Source organism: Notolepis coatsorum (assembly GCF_963971535.1).
Source record: "Notolepis coatsorum genome assembly, chromosome: 18".
Taxonomy (NCBI): Eukaryota; Metazoa; Chordata; class Actinopteri; order Aulopiformes; family Paralepididae; genus Notolepis; species Notolepis coatsorum.
The window spans coordinates 29,659,255-29,681,187 of record NC_140182.1 but is presented as its reverse complement, the minus strand read 5'-3'; the positions used below and the strand labels follow the sequence as shown (position 1 = coordinate 29,681,187).

The following is a 21,933-nucleotide window of genomic DNA, read 5'->3' as shown; positions in this document are numbered from 1 at the left end:
TAAAAAAACAAACAACAATAATGAAATAATACAAGGTCTAACAAATTAAATGAAAAGCCATTTTCGCATTTATTCTCTCAATTTTAGCCGCTCTCAATTTATTCTCTCAATTTTAGCCCATATATGTAAAATACGCACGCAGCCACTTATAGTTATTCTGAGACGATAATTTATCTGTATCTGGATAACCAAGGCACAGATTTTGTCGTGGCAGGTAGCGTTTGTCGGGAAAATGTATATCTATACTGGTGTATTTTTCGTCCACGAAAAATGGAACCTCTAATAATTATTATTTCCCATAGACGAAAAATACGCTGTAAAAAACTAAAAGCGGCGACAATGCCACTTATTTCAAATACGTTATTTAAGATGAAAATTCATACAGTAACTATTTATTTTGTTAGTGTGTGGCGGCCCGTGCTTTGTTTTCAATCTGATGTGTGGCAGGAACGATTACAGTAGATCAAGCATCTGGGTAAGTATACTTGCCCTGATGCCTCAGTGTATGTGTAAAAGGTCATGGTGCAAGATGAGGAGATATATGCCCTCAGTTATATTTGCCATATATATATATATATATATATATATATATATTATATATATATATATATATATATATATATATATATAAATATTATTATTATTATTATTATTATTATTATTATTATTATTATTATATTATTATTATTATTAACATAAAAATATATATTTAATTAAACTGAAGCATTTCATATAAACATTTAAATGGCTATAGGCTATTTAACTGACCAGAACTAACCCGTGGCTCGTGCCGTGCGCTCCTTCTCTGATGGCATCGTATTGGTGACTCGTGACGCTACCTCATATCGCACATCTGATTGGTTAGGTAGTAATTTTGCGCCAAATTAGCTGTCAAAGTGTAGTTAAAATTAAAATCTTAAAAAAAAGTGTAGCGCGCGCTGTCAAATAAAAACAAACAACAACAAGCGAACTAGAAATCTGGCCCACAGTAAACAAACGCGAGAGGAGATTTGGAGAGGGAAAACAATGGAATTGGTTGCAAAGCCAAATTCTACAGCCGCAGCGTGGGAACATTTTGGATTCAAAGCAAATGAACGAGGTGAACCCTGTAACGTCGACGAGCCGGTATGTCAAATTTGTTTAAAAAAAAGTAGCAACTAAAGGGCTAACACGACAAACTTGCATCTGCATTCCAAGCACAACCACCCCCTCCAGTATGCCCAGCTGGGGAAAAAAACAGCTGCAGTTAGAGGGGGACCCTCTTCCCGACAGTCGACACTCACCGTCACTGATGCGTTTGGTCGACAAAGTAAATATAAATGGGACAGCGCAAAATGGTGCGCGCTCGCGGAGAGTGTAATTCGCTTCACCGCTAAAGACATGCAGCCATTTAACACTGTGGAAAAGTCGGCATTTCGACAAATGCTGCAAACGTTTGACAGCCAGTACGAACTGCCAGGGAGAACATACGTGTCACAAACAGCAATTCCACAACTCTCCAACAGCGTGAAAGACGACATATTAAAGGAGGTCAAAGACGTCTCTTTTTACTCTGCCACTACAGATATGTGGTCAAGCTCAAATATGACCCCCTATTAGTGAAGTATTTTTTTTTTGAGAACTTTTAGGAAATACATTTCTCAAAAAAATGTATTCTCTAACTGCAATAATATCGCTTATCGCAATAATTTCTGGGACAATTAATTGCCCAGCAAACTTTGTTATCGTGACAGGCCTAGTCACAAACAAACAAATACAATGAATGAATTATTATTATTACTGTACATACGTGTGTCTGTCCCATGTCTGTGGCCATGTCATGTATTTCAAGAATCAAGAGGTTTATTTGTCACATACATACCAGGGCATAGAGTGAAATGCGGCTGGTCATGCCCGCATTGATTGTGCAAAATACAATAAAATAGGCATAGAAAAAAATAAACATAGGCGGGACTTACTGTCTGTAGCAGCGCTGCCATTGGGCAGGCAGTGTGTGTGTGTATAGGTGTGTGTGTGTGTATGTGTATGTGTGTGTGTGTGCGGTAAAGGCGGGACTTACTGTCTGTAGCAGCGCTGCCATTGGGCAGGCAGTGTGTGTGTGTGTATAGGTGTAGGTGTGTGTGTGTGTGTGTGTGTGTGTGTGTGTGCGTGTGTGTGTGTGTGTGTGTGTGTGTGTGTGTGTGTGTGTGTGTGTGTGTGTGTGTGTGTGTGTGTGTGTGTGTGTGTGTGTGTGTGTGTGGTAAAAGTGGGACTTACTGTCTGTAGCAGCGCTGCTATTGGGCAGACAGTGTGTGTAGTGTGTGTGTGTGTGTCTGTGCGTGCGTGCGTGCGTGCGTGTAAAGGTGGGACTTACTGTCTGTAGCAGCGCTGCCATTGGGCAGGCAGTGTGTGTGTATAGGTGTGTGTATAGCTGTGTATGTGTGCGTGCGTGCGTGCGTGTGTAATAAAGGCGGGACTTACTGTCTGTAGCAGCGGTGCCATTGGGCAGGGAGCCCAGATCAACAACCAGGCCGTCCAGACAGACGTTGAGCTCTCCTCCTGCTACAACCGAGCCTTTGTTCTCCGTCTGGAGAACCAGACTCAACTGACATTCTCCACTAGAGAGAGAGAGAGAGAGGGGAGAGAGAGAGAGAGAGAGAGAGAGAGGGGAGAGAGAGAGAGGGGAGAGAGAGAGAGAGAGAGAGAGGGAGAGAGAGAGAGAGAGAGAGAGGGGAGAGAGAGAGAGGGGAGAGAGAGAGAGGGGAGAGGAGAGAGAGAGAGAGAGGAGAGAGAGAGAGAGAGAGAGAGAGAGAGAGAGGAGAGAGAGAGAGAGAGAGAGAGAGAGAGAGAGAGAGAGAGAGAGAGGGAGAGAGAGAGGGAGAGAAGAGAGGGAGAGAGAGAGAGAGAGCGATAGAGAGAGGAGAGAGAGAGAGAGAGAGAGCGAGGGAAAACAAGAAAAAGTGTGTGCGTGTGTCAGGTGAGGTTAGAGAGGGGGACAGAAGAAGCGATGGGAGGGAGGGAGCAGAGTTTATATAGTAGGAATGAGAGAGATAGAGAGAGAGAGAGAGAGAGAGAGAGAGAGAGAGAGAGAGAAGTTTTAACATCACTTTATGACACTGATTTGACCTCCAACATCAACCAATGACAAAATTGTAAGGCGGGGGTGAGAGAGAGAGATAATGTGGTGCTGGTAGTATAGGAAGGATGGAAGGATAGATGCGGAAGAGACAAGAAAGAGAAAGGAAGGAGAGGAGAAAAGAGAGATAGACTGCAAGAGTGTTTGTGAGAGAGAGAGAGAGAGAGAGAGAGAGAGAGAGAGAGAGAGAGAGAGAGAGAGAGAGAGAGAGAGAGAGAGAGAGAGAGAGAGAGGAGAGACGAGAGAGCGAGAGAGACGAGAGAGACGAAAGAGAGCATGGGAAGGGATCAAGGTAACAGGGAGCAATAGAGAGAAGGAGTTATGGAAATAAGAGAGAGGAAGGAGAAAAGTGGAAAGAAAAGGGACTAAGGGCAGAGTGAGTAAGAAAAAGATTGAAGAGAAGGACGGATAATCTGAGGTCCACCATGTTAATGTGGGTCCACCATCTATGTCTCTTGTCTAATGTCAACATGTCTCTTCCCCTGCTCTTGTCTAATTATGATTTGTTTCTTTAAGACAGGTAGGGCCTGCAGCTGGTTACATACAGGCCTTTAAGACAGGTAGGGCCTGCAGCTGGTTACATACAGGCCTTTAAGACAGGTAGGGCCTGCAGCTGGTTACATACAGGCCTTTAAGACAGGTAGGGCCTGCAGCATGGTGGTACATACAGGCCTTTAAGACAGGTAGGGCCTGCAGCTGGTTACATACAGGCCTTTAAGACAGGTAGGGCCTGCAGCTGGGTGCATACAGGCATGTAAGACAGGTAGGGCCTGCAGCTGGTTACATACAGGCCTTTAAGACAGGTAGGGCCTGCAGCTGGTTACATACAGGCCTTTAAGACAGGTAGGGCCTGCAGCTGGTTACATACAGGCCTTTAAGACAGGTGGGGCCTGCAGCTGGGTACATACAGGCCTTTAAGACAGGTAGGGCCTGCAGCTGGGTACATACAGGCCTTTAAGACAGGTAGGGCCTGCAGCTGGTTACATACAGGCCTTTAAGACAGGTAGGGCCTGCAGCTGGGTACATACAGGCCTTTAACACATTGAGTGCCACGCCCCTTCCGGGAAGTGACCTGGCCTTGCCGTCCATTAACCCCATGTAAACATAGTTGTACTTTGTAGACCTAAACCTATATTTTATAGTATAGCTATGGGTCTAATAACGCTGTCGAGTCTCATTGAGCTGCTTCTGGTCAACGTGCAAAAAACAGATTATTTTTTCATCCGTACATTTCCGTTTTATACCGTTTTGAACATAGTCTGGCCGCTTCTGAGCAATTCCAGGGAAAAGACACGAAAACAGGGTTTTTGTGTAATTCAATAAACACGTTGTCATTTTCCGCCTGATTATCGGATCTTCCTGAAATCAACGCTAGATCATCACTATTATCCTTTGTCGTGCACGCATGCAATGTGATTTAGACCACCGCCCCCCCTCCTGCAACCCAACGGCAAGCAGCCAAACAGCTATAACACAGATAGCTTCAATCGCAGTAGAAATAAATATCAGATCAACGCAAGCTTTCATATATGGTGTCCTTACCTGGTCTCTGAAGTCATGCAAAAAAAAGAATCCAATAATCTCATCGCCATTCCAGTTATCCACAGTGATCGTGCCTCCAACGTTGTTGGACATTGCACTTCAACGGGCGGGCGGGGTCAGTAGTCCAAACCATGCCTACAAGTGTGTGTTTTGCCGGAGTGTTTAGGACCCGCCCCCATGCCGCAGCTCGATAGAGAAAAGAAACCAACCCGTTTCTAACGGGGTGCATTACTGGCCGAAGGCGTTAGAGGGCGGTATAATACCGTCTGCCAGCTCAGACACACTCAGAACAGTATGCACAAGGTGCCCCGCTGAATTATGAATGGCAATAGATAATAAAAGAAATACCGTGACAGAAACGTAGATCTATGTTTCCGGCACTCAACGGTCTGGCCACAGAAACATAGATCTACGTGAACGGCAGTCAATGTGTTAAGACAGGTAGGGCCTGCAGCTGGGTGCAGGCCATCAGGGCCAGCAAAGCCTTATCTGCTGTCAGAATCAGAAAATAATATTTGTTTAATAATTTAATATAGCCTATATTTTCATTGTATGTATTTTACATTGTATGTTTATTAATATAATTCCATTGCTCTGAGTTGTGCTGCTTCCAGTGCAGCCGATATACATTTGAGCTTTTAGCCAATCAGATTTTCCACCTGAGCTGTCTCCGGGTAGAAATCTAGAGGCCTTCAGGAGTGAATGCCCCCTGCTGTTGAAACTAGATGGGGAGATGTTGTTGATTGTCGCATTCTTTAACCAATCAGCTTTTGAGTTCATCACATCTCCTCCCATTACCCTTCAATACACTAGAGCCAGAGACAGTCTCCCCTCTACGTATGTAAATATATGTAAATATTAAGCATGATTTATGGCTAACCTTTTCTTTTTTGCTCCATGATGCATATCGTCATATTGTGATAGTTCATGGTTGGATATTTCGTTGTGTGTGTGTGAGATCTTACTCTTGCCGTGGTGTGTACGGAGCGTGTCCAGCAGGTCTATAGTGGCGCTGCCTAGCAGTTCCTTCCTCAGGGTGTGACAGCTCCACAGCTTCAGATCCAGGTGACTCTGAGGTGTCACGTTACTGTACAACAACACATTAACTACAGTGTTACTGTACAACACAACACAGTAGCTACATTACTGTACAACACAACACATTAACTACAATGTTACTGTACAACACAACACATTAACTACAATGTTACTGTACAACACAACACATTAACTACAATGTTACTGTACAACACAACACGTTAACTACAATGTTACTGTACAACACAACACTAACTACAACGTTACTGTACAACACAACACATTAGCTACATTACTGTACAATACAACACATTAACTACAATGTTACTGTACAACACAACACATTAGCTACATTACTGTACAACACAACACATTAACTACAATGTTACTGTACAACACAACACATTAGCTACATTACTGTACAACACAACACATTAGCTACATTACTGTACAACACATTGGCTACATTACTGTACAACACAACACATTAGCTACTTTACTGTACAACACAACACATTAGCTACAATGTTACTGTACAACACAACACATTAGATACAATTTTACTGTACAACACATTAGCTACTATGGCTGTCTTAAATACTTCAAAGCTTCGTTCGATGGGATTCGAATATGAAAATAAAATTCGATTATATATAAAAAAAATATATATATTTTTTTGGGTGCAAAATCAACTCTGCCTCTCTTTGTTAACTACAACAAGCAATGCTGTTTGTTATTTAAGATGAGGTCGGACTCGGCACTGACAGATTTGTGTTCATTGTGCTGCTTTTATAAAGCCTCAAATGACAGCTTACAATATTTCATGAAAGCAAAGTGTTTTGTTTGTCTAAGATATAAAAAGGTTTAAACTTGGGCGGCTACGTGGCGTAGTGGGCAAGGCGCTCGCCACAAAATCTGGAGACGCTGGGCTCGGCTGTTCGAGCCCAGCGCTCCACATTTGCTTTCAGTTTAGCTGGTCGTCCGTACTAATACACATTGGCCGTATTAGGGGGTGGGAAACTGATGGGTGGGGATCGGGCGTTGTGGACAGCGACTCCTACAGGTCGGTTGGTGCGCCTGCGCAGTAGAATCAGGAAGTGTCGGGGGCAGCGTGAGCCTCCCACGCGTTACTCCTCGCCACTGAGAGATCGAGCTGCGCAGGTGAAAAGATGCGACTGCTGTTACCTCAAGTACCGGAGGGGACTTGTGCTATGTATGACTTAGTCCACATTGCAGCCGGCTTCTGGGAGGCAAGAAACAGCGTTCGTGACAGGGGAGGGTTGAATTGGATGATACGAAATTGGGATGGGAGAAAATATAGAAAATGGGAGAAAAAGTGGATAAAAAAAAAAAAGTTTAAACTTTACAGCACTGACAAAGTGCTGTACAAGGTCGAAGGTCAGCCCTAACTACAACATTACTGTACAACACAATACATTAACTACAACATTACTGTACAATACAACACAACACAAAACAACACACAAACAAATGTCCATTTAAATATGATCTGGTTAATGTCCAACATGTTACTCTGTTCGCTCATTGGAATAATAATAAAGTTGTGATCTCACAGGGTGAGGGCTTCATTCCACTGCAGCTCAAGGTGGCCGCTGCGTTTGCCTGTTTTCTTGGTCTCGCTGGTCAGGCCGTCAGCGGTCACCTCCACGAAGGAGCTGAGGCGAGAGTGGCGGTTGGGCAACTTGGGAGACTGAGGCTTGGCTGAGACCACTGTACAGACAAGACACATGAACACAACTGTTAGCAGAGAAGAGAGGGAAGAAAGGGAGATGAGAAGAGAAGAGAGGAGAGGAGGAGAGGAGAAGAGAGGAGATGAGAGAAGAGGATAGGAGAGAAGGGGAGAGGAAATGAGGAGAGGGAAGAAGGGGAGAGGAGATGAAAGGAAAGGGAAGAAGGGGAGATGAGAGGAGAAGAGAAGAAGATGATAGGAGAGGAGAGGATATGATATGAGAGGTGAGGAGATGAAAGGAAAGGAGAGGACAGGAGAGGAGAGGAGAAGAGAAGAGGATAATAGGGGAGGATATGAGAGGAGAGGGGAGTAGAGGAGAAGAGGGGAGGAGAGGAGAGGAGGTGAGAGCAGAGAGAAGAGGAGGTGAGAGCAGAGAGAAGAGAAGAGAAGAGAAGAGAAGAGAAGAGAAGAGAAGAGAAGAGAAGAGAAGAGAAGAGAAGAGAAGAGAAGAGAAGAGAAGAGAAGAGAAGAGGCAAGTGGCGTGTAGACAGATGTCTTTAAAAGATGAATTTCAATATGAATGACAGATGAGGTTTGAAGTCAGTGTTCCCCCTCTCTCCCCCCTCCCTACCCGGCTCCCCCCTCTGTCTCCCTGACACTTATTCAGCAGCGACACAGCGTCTGCCCACAGCAGGATAATTGCCCCCACTGCTAGAGAAATACAACAGCATCTGCCCGTATCACTGACCCCCAAACACAAATATACACAGAAAAAGAATACAGTGCTGAAAGCTATTCAAATAATAAAGAGACCACAACAACAGTTTACTGGACATGATACTGGGGATATAATCCAGGGCCCCCTGAACTGTGAATTAACCCCCTACAAGCTACTGAACAGTGACTTAACCCCCTACAAGCTACTGAACTGTGAACTAACCCCCTACAAGCTACTGAACAGTGAATTAACCTCCGACAAGCTACTGAACAGTGAATTAACCTCCTACAAGCTACTGAACAGTGAATTAACCCCCTACAAGCTACTGAACAGTGAATTAACCCCCTACAAGCTACTGAACAGTGAATTAACCCCTACAAGCTACTGAACTGTGATTTAACCCCCTACAATTTACTGCTACAACACACCCAAGAGGGAAAGACTAGAGTAGGCCAATATATTGTATCAACAACATGGTCATCACATGCAGTAGTGACATGGCAAAGGGCCGTGCCCATGATCTAAATAGGCCCATCAGTCACACACTGTGCTAAAACACGTGTCTTTGCTGCTTAAAAGGTCATCAGTAGGATATTTGATTGTTTGGAACGAGAATCATGATGTACAGGGCTGTACGTAAACTTTTTTTGCACATAGCACTGGTGCTACAGAGGTTGATAGTTTTGTAGCACAGGCCAAAATCTTGTAGCACAAGTATAAAACGTGTTATATTTGTAACAGTCACAAATGTGCCTATTGTATTTGTGTTATTTAGTTGCAGTGCCATGTTTGGCTGTCATTTTCATGCTGAGAAGTTGACGTCACACAGCCAGACACATTACGTGTAAGGAATTATGGGATTTGGTGTTGGGTGTATGGACTCTACTAGGGGTGGGAATCACCAGTTTCATCACGATACGATATCGATTCTTTGGACAACGATACGATATTTGCCAATATCTGCCACGATACGATACGATGCCCATTTAACACAATCAGTAACATTTAGATCAACTCAAAAAAGGTAACGGAAATATAATTAGAATTTTTTTTATTTAGCTCTTCCAGACATTTAAATGAAAAACTATTTATAGTTTTTAATACAAATAGACCTCCTGTTCACTATAAAGTGCCACGTTTTGATATATTGAGCTTTAAACTTTAAGTAAATTTTTTTTGGAACTCACAACACACAACCTAAAACCACTTCCTCTCCCAAACCGTTCCTGCAATTGTTTTATGTTGCATGATGATCATGAATACATTTATTGTATTGTATTTTTTATGTTTAAATATCAACATTATCTGTCCACCCTCAGTACATTTACTATCAATATAATATACTCGTCTGACTTCATCTGATCTTTTCAAACGCACACACACACAGAAGGGAGAATGCCTGCCTGCCTGCCTGCCTGCCTGCCCCCCCCCCCCCCCCTCCTTCCCAGTCCCCGCTCTGCTGTTCTCTCTATGGCTCTGAACAGTGAACAGGGTTAGCTGGTTGTTAGCTTACGCTAACGTAACGTTAATACACGACATGGTCATAAAGGAATGGCGAGGATTGCAAAGCATGTTAGATGCATTTGACCCGTTGCGGAATAAAACAGCAGGGATTTGTTTTGGGTGGCGAAATAGGCACACTAGCCGCTATGTTGCAATGTGCGTGTTCCAGACACTACTGCTACGAGTACTGTTGTGTGCTGTGGAGCCGAGCGGATACGACACCACAGGATTTTCAAAATAAGAGTATCGATATGAACCGAACGTTGCTAGCTGCCGGAGCCATAGCTATTATGGCTGGAGCTGCGCTTGGGCGGAAATGAGAGTTGCCACAGGATTTTCAAAATAAGAGTATCGATATGAACCGAATGCCTATCGCACCAGTGCTACTCAAGTAAATCCATTCATCGCACAGACCGATGTTGCTGTAGCACGTGCAACATATATCTCACACTGTACAGCCCTGATGTAGACTCAAACCAAGTTAAATTCCGTGGAACAAGCACGTGGTTTAACAGTTGAGCGAGCCTAAGCGGTCATCACATTACAGCCCGCAATAGACCATCGTGGGGATTATTGTGACTGGACCGTTAAACGAGATGCTTATTCCACGGAATTTTACTTGGTTCGAGTCTACATCACGATTCGCGTTCCAAACAATCAAATATCTTACCAATGTGACCTTTAAAAAGTAAATCAACTTGCAAGGTTCATATTTGCCCACGTCTGCTCTTTTGGACAAATAACCCAAGTACTGTACTTAAGTAACATTTTGAGCTACTTATACTTTATGCGAGTATTTTCATTTTAGGGAACTTTATACTCTTACTCCACTACATTTCAAAGGAAATATTGTACTTTTTACTCCACTACATTTATCTGAACCCATCAGGTACTACTACTACTTTGAAGAAAAAGATTTTGCATAGAAAACATGCCAAGGATGTATGAAGATTATGTACTTTCACATTTGAAGCCTGTCAACTTCAAGAGGACATAATCAGGGCAGCATAACTGGACCACATACCACTTTAACATGACCTTTAATCAGAGCAGCATAACTGGACCACATACCACTTTAACATGACCTTTAATCAGAGCAGCATAACTGGACCACATACCACTTTAACATGACCTTTAATCAGAGCAGCATAACTGGACCACATACCAATTTAACATAACCCAGGGCTGTACAGTGCGACGAGGGCATCGCATATTGCGCCAGAAATGTGCATGTGCGAGTAGAGAAAAATATTTGGGGGCACTCTTGCGAGTACTGATTTCAACCCTTTAATTCGCATTTCACTCCTTTTTTTCGAGGAATTTAAACGTCGCAAACTAATCTTGGCCGTTTTCTATATCTCCTCCCTCTGTCTTTCTCCGTCTTCTCTGCCCGAGGAGCGAGGCTGTTAGTTACACACTAAAACACTCACACTCACACATGCATACAGGTACTTGAGAGGTAATGTCCGTGCTGAAGCAGAGCAGAGCTCATCATAGTGGAGAAAACTAAACGTTCGAAAAAAGCATGCATAGCGCGACCTGTGTAGCATTAAGTTACACTGCTATCGTTAGATAGCGCAACCCGTGCAACTTGTGTTCCGCGGGGAAAGACCGTTCATCACTGCATACAACTTGGTTTAATCCAAATATCCATTCAGAAACGTTGTATTATGAAATCATTCTGGGATGTCTGTCTGACTATTTCCCTATGCCTTGTTTGGTGCGAGTTCAGCTGACACTGTTGACACGCCCACTACACAAAGCGTGCACGCACACACACACAATACAGCATCAGGCTATTGTTCTAAAAGTATCTCTACTAATAAAATAGAGTATTGAACCGTATTGAACAGCTGAGTATTGGGTGGGACATTCTGATTTAAGAACTTTCTAAATAAAATAGAAAGTCCCAAAATAGTTAATTTATCTGACTGCTTGTATTAATTGATAAAAAAGTAGCCATGTGCAGTAATATAGTTATATAAAAGAATAATAAAGCAATGTCGATTCTGTTCTTAATAAAAATTAAAATAATCAAAAAGAACCGATAAGAGTATCGATAAAGTACCGAACTGTTAAGCAGTATCGATAAGAGTAGTAGTATCTATATAGTAGTATATAAAATCCTAACGATACCCATCCCTAATGAACACTGTTAATACACTGTTATCAATGGGGGGTTCATCACTTTTAGGCTAGGTGGAAGAACATAATTGCCCAGTAATACATAGGCCTAGTCTAGAGAGCTATCCTATCACACAACCACAAACCAGGGCAGGGAGGTCAATGTGTAACACATGTTAAATTATATATATATTTTTAAATGCACACCATAAACCATAATAAAGTTTTTATGATTAAAATGTTTTTTTTTTTTTAGTTAGACCAATGGATCACAACAGATTCTTCAGTCCCGTCTGCCACCGTGACCAATGACAACATCTTGGTCCTCACCTAAAAAGCCCCCTATATCACACAGAACTCATCTCCCTCTACCAACCCTGTGTGTGTAACTGGAAGAGTATGACTCAGGATGTTGGAGGGGCACTCAGTCAACCACTGCAGGAGAAATAACTGTGATAAGAAATGTGAGCCAGTAAGGTTAAGCTATGTGCGCTACAGGAGGCTAACAGGGTTAATACAGTAAGGTTAAGCTATGTGCGCTACAGGAGGCTAACAGGGTTAATACAGTAAGGTTAAGCTATGTGCGCTACAGGAGGCTAACAGGGTTAATACAGTAAGGTTAAGCTATGTGCGCTACAGGAGGCTAACAAAGTTAATACAGTAAGGTTAAGCTATGTGCGCTACAGGAGGCTAACAGAGTTAATACAGTAAGGTTAAGCTATGTGCGCTACAGGAGGCTAACAGAGTTAATACAGTAAGGTTAAGCTATGTGGGCTACAGGAGGCTAACAGGGTTAATACAGTAAGGTTAAGCTATGTGCGCTACAGGAGGCTAACAGGGTTAATACAGTAAGGTTAAGCTATGTGCGCTACAGGAGGCTAACAGGGTTAATACAGTAAGGTTAAGCTATGTGCGCTACAGGAGGCTAACAGGGTTAATACAGTAAGGTTAAGCTATGTGGGCTACAGGAGGCTAACAGAGTTAATACAGTAAGGTTAAGCTATGTGCGCTACAGGAGGCTAACAGGGTTAATACAGTAAGGTTAAGCTATGTGCGCTACAGGAGGCTAACAAAGTTAATACAGTAAGGTTAAGCTATGTGCGCTACAGGAGGCTAACAGAGTTAATACAGTAAGGTTAAGCTATGTGCGCTACAGGAGGCTAACAGGGTTAATACAGTAAGGTTAAGCTATGTGGGCTACAGGATGCTAACAAATACAGTAAGGTTAAGCTATGTGCGCTACAGGAGGCTAACAGAGTTAATACAGTAAGGTTAAGCTATGTGGGCTACAGGATGTTTAGAGTTAATACATATAATCATTTTTAATGGCGTTCATGGGTCCAAGTCTACGTTTATTTCTCACATATTATAGGTGTACCCTGGCAGTGAAATGCTTCCTCTGCTATTGCCCACCCCTAGGCTGTACGAGCATCAATAAAAATAATTCTCTCAATGAATTTCAAGTTATGGGTTTTTTTCATGCGACAGCAGCAAAAATGATCTCAGAAGGGGAATACAAGTATTATTTTCTTTCCCACATCATGAGCTTACTGGCAAGTGAATCAATATGAAAAGTGTGCAATCTGTGAACTAAGAAACGACTGCCAAGAGGAAAACACTAGACATGACTCATCTAACTGCTCTCTGTACAGGACAGAGAGAGGGAGATATAGAGAGATGGGGAGAGACAGAAATAGTTAAGCGAGAGAGCAAGAGAGATGGAGAGAGAAAGAGAGAGAGAGGGAGAGTTAGAGAGAGGGGGGAGAGAGAGACAGAGTGAGACGGAAAGAGAAAAAGAGTTAGAGACAGTTAGAGTTTTTTAGAGAGTAATTGTGTAAGAGACGAGTAACATGTTTATGTTAATATTAATAATTTGCTTTGGCAACATGGTAAATGGTAAATGGCTGCTTTTTTTATATAGCGCTTTTATCCAAAGCGCTTTACAATTAGTTACTCACATTATTTTACCCATTCACTCACACATTCACTCACACATTCACACACCGACGGCGAAGGCAACCATGCAATGTGCCAACCTCCTCATCGGGAGCAATTAGGGGTTTAAGTGTCTTGCTCACATCGACACGCACATCGACACGCTGCCCGGGAGGAGTGGGAATCGAACCGGGAACCTCCGGATTGCCAGACGACTGCTCTACCTCCTGAGCCAAGTTACGTCATGCCAATAAAGCCATTTTGAATTGAATTGAGTTGACAGTTAGAGAGACAGAGTTAGAGAGAGAGACATAGTTAGAGAGAGAGCGACAGAGTTAGAGAGAGACAGAGTTAGAGAGACATGGTTAGAGAGAGACACGGGTAGAGAGAGAAATATATAGTCAGATAGATGGAGACAGAGAGTTAGAGAGAGACATAGTTAGAGAGACACGAGAGAAAGAGAGACAGTTAGATAGACAGAGTTAGAGAGAGAGACAGAGTTAGATAGACATGGGTAGAGAGAGAGAGAGACAGAGTTAGAGAGAGACAGAGAGTTTGAGCGACATAGTTAGTTATAGAGAGAGAGAGAGAGAGAGAGAGAGAGAGAGAGAGAGAGAGAAAGAGAGAGGGAGAGTTAGAGAGAGGGGGGAGAGAGACAGAGTGAGACGGAAAGAGAAAAAGAGTTAGAGACAGAGAGAGAGATTCCTAAGGGTAAAAAGTTAATCCGCTGGCCACAGAGCCTTTGACAACCGTCCCTGGATGTCTCCAGTGATAGTGTGTTGATATACAGATTGCAGCGACTGTTCTACCTCAAACTGGATCTGAGCACCACTGGCGCCGTGGATTTGCTTCATGCCGTCTTCAGTCTGACCTACAACGTCTAACCATGCCCGCTCTACTTCAACCTGTTCTGACTGGTTCTCCTGCCGGGGCAGTGGCCTTGAGCCATCATCTTGTATTCCTGTATGTATGTATATGTGTTTCATTACATGTATATACATACATACTAATTATTCGCCTGTTCTATTCTCCATCCATCTATCATCCATAGCAACACTATATTAACACCGACATCCTGTTGGGGGATCCCCTTTGCACTGCCCATCTGAGGTTTCTCTCCTCCACACCGCCTGTGTTTTTTTCCGCCATTGCTCTATTTTAGTGAGTCGTTCCTCATCTTCATTGGGGAAAGTCTGGGGGTGTTGCATATGTGAATTGTATGGTGGTTTTTGTTCTGGATCTATTGTGATGTTTCTTCTTGACTTGTAAAGCCCATGTGGGCAATTCCATGTGATTTCGGGCTATACAAATACATTTGATTTGATTTGAGGAGAGAAGAGAAGAGGAGGGGAGAGAAGAGAAGAGGAGGGGAGAGAAGGAGAGAAAAGAAGAGGAGGGGAGAGAAGAAAATAGGAGGAGAGGAGAAAAGAGAAGAGGGGAGAGACAAAAAGAGAACAGAGCGAACAGGATATGAGAGTAGAAGAGAAGAGAAAAAATCCCTCTCTGTGTGTTCAGTAGAAAGCTATGACGCTGCAAACTAGCCTAGCACAGCACAAATGAATGGAAGCGGTTACAGATCAGCTAGCTTAACTGTTGGCCAAAAACACCTCTATCAGAGTTTTTAAGCTAGGCTAGCTGATCCGGATCTGCTTCCATTCATTCAAGAACCTAAGACCTGACTTGCTTCCAGTTTGTGCACATGCTCCGCTCCTCTGTTTAGGAGTAAAGCACTGCAAAGATAGAGCCTACTTATATTTGTATATCCTGACTGGGGAGGACTTCAAAGTTCCTAGGCATAAATTAACAATGTGTAAAAAAAATTATTAATAATAATAATAACAACTTGATCGTCTCCTGACCAATATAACGGTTACTGCTTGCAAAATCCATTACCTTACAGAGAGAGTCGGGCAAAAGGAGGATCTGTGTGTGTGTAGAGCTAAGAGGGATTCAAGAGTGTCAGGTTTCCTCCTAGTTGACTAATAAAGTTAGTAATATAAGAGGGTTATTGAAGCAGTCTTTCTATCCGTCTTGGACTATGGAGACGTGATTTACAGGAATGCTGCCCCTTCAACTCTTAAACCACTAGATTCTGCTCTTAGATTCATCACTGGTGACAGATATGATACACACCACTGCATCTACATGAGAAAGTGGGTTGGTCTTCTCTGGCAGATAGGCAAAATAAACACTGGTATTTATTTATCCTTAAAGCCATTAACGGGAAATGACCTCCTTATCTCACATCACTACTAGTTTGGAACTCTAGACCCTACATGATTGGCTTACACTGGAGGTGCCCCACATACAGACCAAAATCAGCATTTCATTATAGTGCCCCTGACTACTACATGGAACTCTCTTCAGCTCTCGCTGAAGATTAAACTACCTATAACGCAGGGGAAGTTAAGAGGCTTACTTGCAGGCCTGCCTGCAACAGTCTGTAACTTATATTAGTGCATTTTATAAGTGATGTGGTGTTCTTCCTTTTAATGCACTTCATCTAGTATGTATACGTTTACTATGTGAAAATTTTTTATGTTATTGTATCATTATGTACATACGGTAAAAAATGTATGCATTGAAATGTCTGCAAGTCTCGAGGACATTGAAAATGAGGGTGACCTCAATTGTTCTTTTCGAAAATAAATTAAAAGGTTTGAATAGTTGCTGGTTCTTCTCTGTTGCAGACTATATCTGTGCAAAATACTCCCACAATGCACCAGGGGACGAGGGCCCCTATAAACCCAATGCCAACCGGCTGCAAAACTAGCAAACATTAACTAAACATATTTGTGACACAATGTGGTGGGCAGGCGGTGGCTTGCAATAGGTCAATATGGCTGTATGTATGGGTCATAGGGCTGTAAAGGTATGCGTATCCGTACCGAACCGCTTCAGTGTGTACCGTACCGTACCAAACGGCTGTGTAGTGTACCGAACGAATACAACGATATGTTAACCACTAACGACCGCCCACCGGGGGCTGTTTTTTTCAAAATCTAATATAATTTTTCGATTCGATTATTAATTTCAATATAGAATATTCGTTGACAGCCCTACAAGTACAATTAGTTACTGCACACTACTTCACCCGAGTGGAACATGGAAAGCCAAACTTTCCCCCACTGTACCGAAAACCCGTACCGAATCGTGACTTCAAAACCGAGGTACATACCGTACCGTGGTTTTTGTGTACCATTACACCCCTGGGTCATAGTGAAAGTGAACCATTAGGTAGAATGCGTTGAACCGTTCAGATAAATGTAGTGGAGTAAAACTACAATATTTCCTTTGAAATGTAGCGGAGTAAAAGTATAAATAATAATACATCAGATTTATATAGTGCTTATCCTAATGCTCAAAGACACTTTACAAAACAAACAATACAATAGTTTTAGTAGAGAAAAGAAAAAAGAAAAAATAATATAAAAAGGTGAGAGGAAGGAGTTCATGGGTTGAAAGCAAGGGTAAAAAAGTGGGTTTTGAGGGCTTTGATACACTCACAATGCGGTGGGCAGGCAGTGGCTTGCAATAGGTCAATATGGCTGTATGTATGGGTCATAGTGAAAGTGAACCATTAGGTAGAATGCGTTGAGGAGGATGAGGATTACCTTTCAAGGTCAGTTGAGACTTCTCAGCACCCTGGCCATTGCCAGGTCGGCTCACGCTCGCTGCCGCCATGACATCACAGCTCTGAAACACACACACACACAGTTCACAATTCAAAACTTTATTGTCCACACTAATGCAAGCAAGCAGCATAGACAGATTTGGTTGACTTGGTATATATGGCTCAGTAAACCTACAGTTGTGCAATATGTAATCTAAAATAGTCAAATAAACAGCATTGTATCAAAATGTACATTTAATGTACATTTAAAAGTAGTCAACCTTGATATTGTGTGAATCTAAATTACTCACTCACACACGCATACATCTTAGCGAAGCCACAACAACACAGTCATCCATGCACACCATTCCAATACTAACCTTCTGCAAAAGCTACCATTATATATATATATAATAGGCTGTGGGTTTCATTTATTTATAATATAACTGCAAATATGCCTATGACATGTTTATATAAAAAAAAATGCACCATCTTCAAATCAAACCTCAATGCATCATCTCACCTTGGGGGGGGGGGATGTAGCCTTGCTGCATAACAGAGGGGATTTAAAAATGCAATGCAAGGTGTAGCGATATTCACCTATACTATGGAAAGATACATGATTCTCTGACCATTGCCTCCTGATGTACAGCAGCTAGAAGAACAAGGACGCAGACTGCGACAGAACCCAGTCCAGTGTAAACGGTGACGTCCTAACCATCACCTGTGCAGCAGGCAAGGTGGTCGCTGTTGTTGATCACCACTCACCAGTCATAATATGAATCACTAAAACCACGTCACACATGTCAGCGGTTGATCTGACTGCAATCAAGGGGATTTGTTTTAATATTTGTATTATTATTATTGTACTAATCCGTTTGAGTGCCTCATCCTCATGTCCTTATTGTCCAGATAAACAGATGGGATCTGCCCACAACAAAGGGGGGTGGGGGGGCAGTAACTACGCAGTGTAAATCCGCTATTCAGATGATCCTGACGACAACACTGGCAGTACTACATATAGACTGTGAAACATTCGGACGGGCTGGCTGGGTTAGGGCTCCATTGTCCCCCATGTTTAAATACCCTTCAAGGCTGCGCACAACAACACAAACACGGAAGCTGCTGCTCAGGGCATTCTTCATGCTAGCCAGATACAGCTAACTGTTAGCCGTCTACCTTCGGGTGATTTAGCAAAGGACAGGCCGATCAAGAACCTTTCCTAATCATCTAGCGCCAGATAAAGGTCCTCCTTGTCCAAACATGTGAGTTATCTCTCCGATCAAACTATCTGTATTGCCACTGATAATGAGGTTTGTCGTTTATTCTCCTCGTACCTTTTTCGGCTGCGGTCCGCTGGTGTCGCTAGTTATAACTTTCACTTCCGCCTCAGTGACAGTACCACGTGACGCGCGGCCATCTGTGACGAAATGGATTGTGGTTCCCAGTATATTATCCAGTAATACAGATGATAATAATAATAATACATTTTATGATAAACAACAGGTTATAATGAACGAATGTGACAAACAAGATAACAACAAAAGGCTTTATTAAATTACAAATATCCACAGTTTACACTCTTTCTGCGGACAGAACATTCCATATAGGACATTACCATTACAGGGACTAAATATATTTTGGCAGTGACTTTTTTCTTTTATGAAAGTTCAAAGTTGGAATATGAAATGTTTCGACCAAACAATGTACATGTTTTTAATTTAAGTCTATTACAATGAACCTGAAAAAAAATTAAAAATAAAAAACTGAAACAGAGCTGCTTTCAAGATCAATAGGCTATACAATAATGTAGTGGAGTAAAAGTATAAAGTTCCCTAAAATGAAAATACTCACGTAACGTACAAGTAGCTCGAAATTCTACTTTGATTTGATTTGATTTGATTTGAAGTCTTTATTTCGAACATGCAATGAATACAACAAACAATAACAAAAAAGAAAAACAACTCAATCTGCATGTTCGAAAAGGAGTAGGAAGAAGTATACACTTATTTAATCCTACCCCTTTTCCACTACTCAAATGAGTGTACTATTTTAAACATAAAAAAGAAAAGAAAAGAAAAGAAAAAAAAAAAAAAATATATATATATATGCAAAACAAAAAACAAAAACTATATATGTATAAAATAAAATAAAATAGAAACAAAATAAAAATGTAAACACCTGTGAATATCAAGTCCCTTCTTCATCCCTGTACCTTGTGAACATAATTTCCTTATACATCAGTTTGAATTGTCTCATGTTTGGACATTGCTTTAACACCACATTAAGACTGTTCCACAGTTTCACTCCACATATTGAGATGCAGTGTTTTCTCATGTTAGTGCGTACGTTTAGCACCTTTAAATTGTGTTCTCCCCTCAGATTATAACCCCCCTCCCTATCAAAGAACAATTCTTGAATGTTTCTTGGAAGTGCATGACTTTTTGCTTTATACATTAATTGTGCCGTTTTAAATTCCACAAGATCATTTAACTTCAATGTCTTTGACTCCAGAAACAATATGTTAGTGTGATCACGATAACCTGCAATGTGAACTATCCTTATGGCCCTTTTTTGGAGTATAAAAAGTGGTTGTAGTGTAGACTTATAATTGTTTCCCCAGACTTCAGCACAGTAATTTAAATATGGTAAAACTAGTGAACAGTAGAGAATGTAGTGATTTTCTATCCAGGAAGTGCTTTACTTTACTCATGACTGAAATGCTTCGTGAGAGTTTAGATTGGACATGTTTTTTTACTTAAGTACAGTACTTGAGTAAGAATACTTAGTTACTTTCCACCACTGGTATTTCCTCATGGATCTTGTCCACGAAGCTTCCAGTGAACTGGGCGCGTGAATATTTTCCCTAACGGGGTTGCACTTCCGCGTTCGGTTTGCGCGATCTGATTGGCCACTGACGTTTCTGGTCATGTGACATGTGTGCCAATCGCGTGACGCCTGTTTCTGCGCCTATTTCCGCCTCGAACAGCCTGCAAACTACCTAACGCCTATTTTATCACTGGTTAAGCTTAGGCGACTCTTTCGAAGTTGGTTAAGGTTAGAGTTTGGAATCAGGGCTGGTGTTCTATCGCCCTGCTCTAAGACAAACTCTAACCTTAACCAACTTCGAAAGAGTGCCTAAGCTTAACCGGTGATAGAAACAGGCGTCACACGATTGGCGCACATGTCACATGACCAGAAACGTCAGTGGCCAATCAGATCGCGCAAACCGAACGCGGAAGTGCAACCCCGTTAGGGAAAATATTAACATGCGAGTGGTTGTGTAAGCCATAGACATATAAAGGCTAGATGACTCACCCGCGCTGCTGGCCAATGGAGACCGACGTTGCCACATGGCAGCCATCTTTCCACAGGCAGCACACCCACTCATAACATGAATGTCTATGGTGCATGTACTATGAAATAACCATCTTGCTCAATTTTCAACCAATTTTCAACCTGCACAGCGCGATCTCTCAGCGGCGAGGGTCTGCGTGGGAGGTACACGCCGCCCTCGTCGCTTCCTGATTCTACTGCGCAGGCGCACCAACCGACCTGTAGGAGTCGCTGTCCACAACGTCCGATCCCCACCCACCAGCTTCCCACCCCCTAATACGGCCAATTGTATTAGTATGAACGACCAGCCAAGCTGGTAGCAACGCAGAGAGCTGGGCTCGAACCCAGCATCTCCTGCGTTGGTGGCGAGCGCCTTGCCCACTGCGCCACCTAGCAGCCCCGTTAATAACGTTTGTAATAAACCAAACCGTTTGTAAATCGGTTGAAAATTTTGCAAGCTATGATTATTTCAATAGTACATGCACCATAGACATTCATGTTATGAGGCGGCTACGTGGCGTAGTGGGCAAGATGCTCGCCACGAATGCGGAGACGCTGGGCTCGCCTGTTCGAGCCCAGCGCTCCACATTGCTTTCAGTTTAGCTGGTCGTTCATACTAATACACATTGGCCGTATTAGGGGGTGGGAAACTGATGGGTGGGGATCGGGCGTTGTGGACAGCGACTCCTACAGGTCGGTTGGTGCGCCTGCGCAGTAGAATCAGGAAGTGTCGGGGGCAGCGTGAGCCTCCCACGCGTTACTCCTCGACACTGAGAGATCGAGCTGCGCAGGTGAAAAGATGCGACTGCTGTTACCTCAAGTACCGGAGGGGACTTGTGCTATGTATGACTTAGTCCATATTGCAGCCGGCTTGTGGGAGGCAAGAAACAGCGTTCGTGATGGGGAGGGTTGAATTGGATGATACGAAATTGGGATGGGAGAAAATGTAGAAAATGGGAGAAAAAGTGGATAAAAAAAAAAAAAAAAAAAAAATCATGTTATGAGCTGCCTGTGACAAGATGGCCACCGGTGAACTACGCTGGAGACTCCGCCTTGCATCATCTAGTTATATATATATCTATAATAATAATAATAATAATAATAATTCATTTATTTTGTATAGCGCTTTTCAATGACCCAAAGTCGCTGGAAGCAGTGTATGGTGTAAGCAGCAGCCTTATCTGATGTGCGAGTGACTCACAGCATTATGAAGAAATGAAGAAGACAAAGGAGGTTTCTTTGACTATAAGTCACTGACTAGGTCTTTCCAAAAGACTTGCCGTGCCTGACACTCAAATGTCAAATGGGGGAAAACAAGC

The 21,933-nt window shown here is 42.6% G+C and overlaps 2 protein-coding genes across 2 annotated transcripts in view; both read right to left on the bottom strand.

Moving 5' to 3' along the window:
* The window catches only part of LOC311245608 (NEDD4-like E3 ubiquitin-protein ligase WWP2), a 113,798-nt gene extending 111,207 nt beyond the window's left edge, over positions 1-2,591 (bottom strand). Inside the window, exon 1 of the mRNA XM_084335514.1 lies at positions 2,461-2,591. The gene's annotated coding sequence lies outside the window, so the exon portion shown is untranslated. The remainder of the gene's footprint in view (positions 1-2,460) is intronic.
* On the bottom strand, positions 971-18,677 carry LOC311245302 (NEDD4-like E3 ubiquitin-protein ligase WWP2; the record flags this gene model as incomplete). Its single annotated transcript, XM_084335140.1, has 5 exons — positions 18,616-18,677; positions 17,280-17,361; positions 7,270-7,426; positions 5,623-5,744; positions 971-978 (listed from the first exon to the last, which is right to left on the bottom strand). The coding sequence occupies exons 2-5, from the start codon at positions 17,347-17,349 to the stop codon at positions 971-973; spliced, it is 357 nt and encodes a 118-aa protein (XP_084191266.1). The 5' UTR covers positions 17,350-17,361; positions 18,616-18,677.
* Between the last annotated feature and the right edge of the window lie 3,256 nt (positions 18,678-21,933).